Below are 7,745 nucleotides of genomic sequence, written 5' to 3' on the forward strand. Positions count from 1 at the left end.
AAAAATATATGTTGATCATTTGTTAGAGAACTATCAAGTAAAATATAAGATAAATTGATTAATCGACTCTTTTTTAATATTTAAAGAAAATTTTAAATAAATGTAAGTAAAATAAACAAGTCCGAGGAACCCAATCAATTTTACCACCTTAAACAAAAGGAGTAATTGTTATTTATGATTGATTTATGAAAACTAAATACTTACTGATATATTAAAACTAAAAAAAATATAAGAAACACAATTCACTCTATGTCTAAAAATTATATAATTGTTAGAATTATTTAAACATTTATTAGAACGATTAATGAACGAATATTATGTCTCTATCTAGTGCGTTGAGTTAGAGTAACCAGGCAGTAACATACTCACCTAATTCATTTTCTTCATATTTCACTTTCCATTTTTTTTTTCATTCTTCTCGCTCTCTCTTTTTTTTTCTCTCTCACCTCAGATGAAGGAGAAGATGGGATACACCACCGTATCCGTCCATTCAACCACCGTATTCTTCACCACTTTCCTCATCCTCCTCTCCTCCGTGCATTCCTTCTACCTTCCCGGCGTTGCTCCTCGCGATTTCCAAACCGTATGTTTTCCATTTCTCCTCTCCATTTTCCTTCATCTTTCAATTTCTACGCTATGTCGTTTCATCCTTTATCTATCGCTTTTAGCTTTGCTTGGATCTAGGGTTTTAGCTCTGATCTGCGTTGAATCGTTCTCTCTATTTATTTGATTCCCGACTTTATGTCGTGGAAAATTTAATTTGTGTTTGGTTTGAATATGATTTAGGTTTCGTATAATTGATTTGGTTGTAGTGTTGAATTTTAAGCGGAGTGATTTGTATTGGAATAATTTTGTTTTTAATTGATTTATTTTAGAAGCAATTTTGGCACTTGTCGTTAATGTAGATTGTTGAAGACCAAATCAATTATGGTATAATGCAACACTGAACCAAACACATTTAGCTGCTAATTGCTGTTTGAATCTCACTCTTTCTGTTTTGAAGCTCCTCCTCAAATGTGATAATGAGTGGTGAAACTATTAAAAAATTTCATTTCAAGGAAGAAAGTAGAAGAAAGAAAACATAGTAGTGTGTACCCTTTTTAATTTTGGAGGATTTGGTGAAGCACGGACACCCGAACACGACACTGACACGGCGACACCGGTAATAATTTGTAAAATGAATAAATTAAAGGTAATCCCAAGTGTCGGTGTCAGTGTCCGACACGGACACATCCATTTTTCAGAGGTGTTGGTGCTACATGGTGGAAATAGAAAATGTTTTGTTTCTATTTTTGTTTTGTTTTGTTTTGTTTATAGTATTGCTGCAGGGAGTTTCTCAATCCATCCGTTATATGCTCAAATCTGCCAAAACACGCATCCGAAAGGAACCTTCAATGGAAACCCCTGAGTTTTAGGAGTGGATTGAGAAATTCCCATTATTACCCGAGCTTGAAGATATTGATTTATTAGTTCATTTGTGGGACCAGGGGGACGATCTCTATGTCAAAGTGAACAAATTGTCGTCCACAAAGACTCAGCTTCCTTATGACTACTATTACTTGAAGTATTGCAAACCTTCCAAGATTGTGAACAGTGCAGAAAATTTGGGAGAGGTTCTTCGAGGTGATCGTATTGAAAACTCAATATATACGGTGGGCATCTGTTACCTCATCCTTAATCCGTTGGATAACTTTTAATTCAGTGCCCATGATGTTTTGTTTTGTAGTGTTAACCTGTGATTTGTTTTTTTTTTATTCTTTTTAGTTTCATATGAGGACCGAACAGTCCTGTACTGTTACTTGCCATCAAACTTTGGATGCTGAATCTGCAAAGAGCTTTAAAGAAAAAATTGATGATGAATATCGAGTGAACATGTGAGTGATGAATATATTGAAGTTGGTGCTTAGTCATGTAGTATGAATTTGAGTTTCATTAAATAACTTTTGTAAATTTTGTTGACCAATTTCTGGCTTGGTTATATGTTTCTGATTCGTATTCTATTGAGCCTTAAAGCTTTGAATTGAACTTGCAGGGTTTTGGATAACCTTCCAGTCGCCGTTCTTAGACAAAGGAGGGATGGAATCCAATCTACAACATATGAACACGGTTTTCGTGTTGGGTTCAAAGGAAACTATCAAGGGGTATAACTTGCTATCTCAGGAATTACTTTAATTATAGAATTTCAAGTAGCATTTTAGTCTCCCTAATTCTTAGAATTTCCAATTTCATATAGAGCAAGGAGGAGAAATATTTTATCAATAACCACTTGAGTTTTAGAGTCATGTATCACAAGGACCCTGAAACTGGTTCTGCTCGTATTGTTGGATTTGAGGTTACACCAAACAGGTCTTGTTCTTTTCTCCTTATCTCTCTTTCTGATCAGGGGGTGTTGCATTCTTAATTTAGCAACACATGTTTGAAATTTGTTATTCCATGTTATATCATATTTTATATCTGGAACAAGAATAGGATGTTGGTCAAAACAATGAAAATGAACAGATCACGTGACTAGTTTTCTAATAGATCTTACCTTTGTTGTGATATATATATTTTTGAAGAAAGAAAACATTGTCATAGATATCATATGAATCAGCTATTAGTTACCTGTATCCTCTTTCTCATATCTTGAATTTCTCACATGAATTCTATAACTGGACAGTATTAATCATGAATACAAGCAGTGGAATGACAAGAATCCACAGGTAACAACATGCAATAAAGATACCAAGAATTTGTTGCAAGGTAGTACTGTGCCACAAGAAGTTGATACGAACAAAGATATAGTATTCACATATGATGTTTCCTTTAAGGTATTGCTGGTTAAAACTTTGGCTACAAATCAATTTCCACCCAATCCATTATATGATACTATGAGCTAAGATTGGTGGTACTTTTTCAGGAAAGTGACATCAAATGGGCATCACGGTGGGACACATATCTTCTAATGAATGATGATCAAATCCACTGGTTCTCCATCATTAACTCTCTGATGATTGTTCTTTTCCTTTCTGGAATGGTGGCAATGATCATGATGAGAACTCTTTACAGAGACATTGCCAATTACAACCAGCTAGAAACCCAAGATGAGGCCCAGGAAGAAACAGGGTGGAAACTTGTTCATGGAGATGTTTTCAGGCCACCAATCAATTCAAATTTGCTTTGTGTTTATGTTGGTACTGGTGTTCAGATCTTTGGAATGACACTTGTTACAATGATATTTGCTTTGCTAGGGTTCTTGTCTCCATCTAATCGTGGAGGTCTCATGACTGCAATGGTTCTACTATGGGTTTTTATGGGTTTATTTGCTGGCTACTCCTCGGCACGTTTGTACAAGATGTTCAAGGGCACAGAGTGGAAGAGGAATACCTTAAAAACCGCGTTTATGTTTCCGGGCATTCTTTTTGCCATCTTCTTTGTGCTGAATGCTTTGATCTGGGGGGAGCAGTCCTCTGGGGCAGTCCCCTTTGGAACAATGATTGCTCTAGTGTGCTTATGGTTTGGTATATCGGTACCCTTGGTCTTTGTGGGCAGTTACCTGGGTTTTAAAAAGCCACAAATTGAAGACCCTGTCAAGACTAATAAAATTCCTAGGCAGGTACCTGAGCAGGCATGGTACATGACACCTGTCTTCTCAATTCTGATTGGTGGCATTCTTCCCTTTGGTGCAGTGTTTATCGAGCTCTTCTTTATCCTGACATCAATATGGCTGAACCAGTTCTACTACATCTTTGGATTCCTTTTCATAGTGTTCATCATCCTATTGATCACATGTGCAGAGATTACGGTCGTGCTTTGCTACTTCCAGTTGTGCAGTGAGGACTACAATTGGTGGTGGAGATCTTACCTCACTGCCGGGTCATCGGCTGTTTACCTTTTCCTCTACTCAATTTTCTACTTCTTTACCAAATTGGAGATTACAAAGCTGGTCTCAGGCATTCTTTACTTTGGGTATATGATTATTGTTTCATATGCCTTCTTTGTTGTGACTGGAACTATTGGATTCTACGCCTGCTTCTGGTTTGTCCGCAAGATCTACTCTTCTGTGAAGATTGATTGATTACAAGCCTCATATAGCGGATGGAACTTGAGTGACTGTAGGATTTCGAGGACTGGAAGCAAATACCGTTGGGAAGTTCTCTTTCCCCCTAGTCTTGAAAACCCATTTTGTTTATTGTTAGGGTAGCAATTTACTGTTAATTTGTTGCACTGTTTTCAAATATTGTTGTGGTAGTTTCAAAAGTAATGATGAGATGTCTGCATGTTTAATGTAGTAGTGATGATATTCTAGATCAACAATTAGTCTTGTCAAGGAATGTTTCACATTAGGAACAAATGAGATATCTGCATATTTCAAATATTGTTTGACATTAGCTGACAAAACTCTGGTGGAAATCTTGTCACTGTAAAAAGACTATCTTGGAAGAGATCTTACCACCGTTGTAGTGTTCTACTATCTGAATGTTTGACGTGACTTCGATGAGTGCAAGCTATGTGGTTCCTCACTCTGCATTCAATATGAAATTCATAAACACAGGAGCATCAGAAACCATATGCACTAATTATCTTATGTTTTTATCTTGTTTTACGAGGTAGAAAAAATATATAAAAATAATTGTAATGTTTCTTAATTGTGTTACATTGGGTAAACATGTTTTAAGTTTTTATTTTATTTTTATTATAGCATAAGAAGATAAACAAAAGAATAGGGAAAAGAAAGGAAATGGTTAATTAGTGAAAATTAGTTGTACACTAATATTCACAACTAGATTGTGATCCTTGCAAGGCGCGGATGAGTATTAAATAGTTAATAAAATGTTAAAATTATCTCAAAGTAAAGAAAAATATTAGTATTTCCTTTCTTTATAAAAGTTTGTATTATAAATCTATTTTTTGATAATAAATTAAAAAAATATTTCAATAATTATTTTTTAAACAACTCAATTCTGTTCTATAAAATTTGTAAGTTTAATTAATTTACAAACCAGATCATATGATGCTACCATAATATTGAGGTTGTGTCATCCGATCATAAAAATAAGTTTACATTGAATAAGAATAAGTTTAGTTAATTTTTAAGTAAAAATGTTAATATTACATTAAATAAGAATAATTCTAGTTAATTTGTTTAAATTTCATGTAAAATAGAAGTGAATTTTACGGAAGAAAAGGGTGCCGCATTGAAGAATAAAAATAAGGAGCTTATCTGGAGGGAGACGTCTAAAGTGTTGATGGAATATCCGTTTGGAATATTCGTTTTGCCTCTTACTTTAGTGTTGAATGTGTCTGATTCGTCCCATCCATTTTTATGGGCTTTTGCGAATATGAATATTTACATAAGTTTTTGTATTTTTTGACTAAAAAAATACAGTGCTCGCGGACTTTTCCCATCTCATCATCACTTTTTTGCGGTACAAATCTAAGTTTTAGGCCCACATCCTTAAATATTATTGTTCCGCCTGTCCCTTTTTGCGGACTTTTGCGGGTTTAAATGGGGCAAACATGCCCATTTGTCACCCCTAATTTATAGTATTTTCTAATATACTAAAATAAATGTATTTAAATATATGAAAATATTTTCATATTTTTATTAAAAAATAATATAAACTAGTATTTAAGTTTTTTTTTTAAATTCATTATTATAATTTAATTGATATATATTGATAATATATTTTTTTTATATTATCAATGAGAGGTGTGCATAATAATTAATCCTTAATATATAATTTAAAAAACTGGTTTACATGACCCATTTAAAAAAATTCAATGCACCATTTTAAAAAATTCAATTTGTGTTGTATGAAAACTACTCCATACCCATTTTGTTACTAAAATAAAAAACTGATTTCCATTTTTCATAACCAGTTTCCATTTTTATAACCGGTTGTATGCATAAAACTAACTGATTATGATATCAATGAGTATGGTATTATTATGGTGCATAAATGTCAAATTCACATCCCACAAATAATTTGGCCTATCCACATAATGTCAAGTGTTTGTTCATTCAGACTCATGTAATTAAAAAGTTAACATCTTTTCGTTTAGAAAGTAAATTACATTCTTCTTATATGATAAATTAATTTGATCTATTTTGAATTTCAATATAATATTTTTTTTTTCCATTTCTATAGAACTATTAATCTTTTAATCCTTATCAAATTTTAAGGAAGTTGATTTCAACCTTATTGAAAAAATCATTAATCATGGTGAATCTACTACCGAGGAAATACATATGGAACCATATGTTGAATCACATGATATCCCCACATGTTGAACAAAATCTTGAAACATGTGTTCCAACATCTGGCGAACCACAAGTTGAACCCCCTACCAGTTGTTGATATACATGTATTTGCTATAAATGTGAATGACATCTTGGATGTAGATGATGATTCATCGGAAGATTTGAGAGATGAAAATTCTCAAAATGAAAAGCACGAGATTCAAGGTGAAAGGAATGTAGAAGCTGATGAGGATGATGCCATTCCTATTTCCAACATAATAAAGATAGTCGTTGAGTGTGTCCAAGTCTTAAGACAAAGATACTCAAGAAAATGCTAGAGAAGTGGTGAATGTTGATAAAGAGACTAAAATTAATAAAAAATTTATTGTTAACGTAACGAAGAGTATAGCTAGGTCTATGGATGATGGGGTGAAAAAGGAGAAGAAAAATGTTCTTTCCAAAACCTCCATGAAGAATATTTGAATTGTGAAGAAGAAAACTCCTCAAAGGGCGCTTGTGTGTAAGAAAAGAAAGATTGAAGAGAAAACTGATGATAAGAAGTATCTAAAGAGAAAGCTTGCTCAATCAAGTGACTCTGAGATAAATACATAATAAGATGTCCAAGATATTGTGTCCACCATAAGGAGAAAGGTTGGTGGAAGGAGGATTCCCGTAAATGTTGTTGTTGCTCTCTTGTATAATGTGCCATTCCATTCTGAAACAAATGTTCAGAAGTGAAAATATGTTTTTTTAAGAAGGATTGCTCACTAAAGAGAGTTAGACACATATGCTCTTGATTGTAAAGAGATTATGATAAAAACTACTGGGTTGATGAAGACTGTAACTGATATTGGTCTTTTCTATGAAAAGTTGGTCAAGAAGTTTATTGTGTACACCTCACCTGATTGTAATATTGAAGGAAGCCAGAAGTATATGAAGGTTTATGTTAGAGGGAAGTGTGTGAAGTTTTCACCCTCAATTATTAATGATTATTTGGGCAGAAGCAAGTCCGTAAAGTCTAATAAGACTCCATCCATTGATAAAATTGCTAAGGAAATAACTGGTGAGCAAGTGAAACAATGACCCAAGAAAGGGTTACTCTCTAGTGGAAGATTGGGTGTGAAGTATGCTATTATGAATATGACTTGTGCATATAATTGGGAACCCATAAATCACACTTCAAGTATAACCTCTATTTTGGCTAAACTTATCTTCCAAACACGCACAAAGATAAAGTTGAATTTTGGAGATTATGTGTTTAATCAAACTATGAAGCACGCTAACTCTTTTGTTGTCAAGCTACCCATAACATCCCCTTGTTTGTTAACTAGAATCATCTTATATCAATACCATGAGATTTTGCATCCTCAAGAAGCTCCAAACAAAAAGGCATGACCGCTGACCCTTGATAAGAAACTGTTTGTTGGAACACATGTCTCAGACATTATGGTGACAAAGCACAAATGTCAAGCTGCTGGTGGGAATTCTTCTCTAGTATCCAAAGGCACCTTAAGAGATGTGT

General features: G+C 33.8%; 1 protein-coding gene across 1 annotated transcript; it reads left to right on the top strand.

Annotated features, from left to right (window-relative positions):
* Window positions 1-326: 326 nt before the first annotated feature.
* LOC127076393 (transmembrane 9 superfamily member 7) lies at window positions 327-4,355 on the top strand. Its single transcript, XM_051018031.1, has 7 exons — window positions 327-583; window positions 1,488-1,652; window positions 1,765-1,874; window positions 2,033-2,141; window positions 2,234-2,346; window positions 2,660-2,810; window positions 2,900-4,355. Exons 1-7 carry the CDS (start codon window positions 452-454, stop codon window positions 4,055-4,057), a joined length of 1,938 nt encoding a protein of 645 aa, XP_050873988.1. The 5' UTR covers window positions 327-451; the 3' UTR covers window positions 4,058-4,355.
* Window positions 4,356-7,745: the final 3,390 nt, after the last annotated feature.

This window comes from Lathyrus oleraceus, chromosome 4, assembly GCF_024323335.1.
Source record: "Lathyrus oleraceus cultivar Zhongwan6 chromosome 4, CAAS_Psat_ZW6_1.0, whole genome shotgun sequence".
Taxonomy (NCBI): domain Eukaryota; kingdom Viridiplantae; phylum Streptophyta; class Magnoliopsida; order Fabales; family Fabaceae; genus Lathyrus; species Lathyrus oleraceus.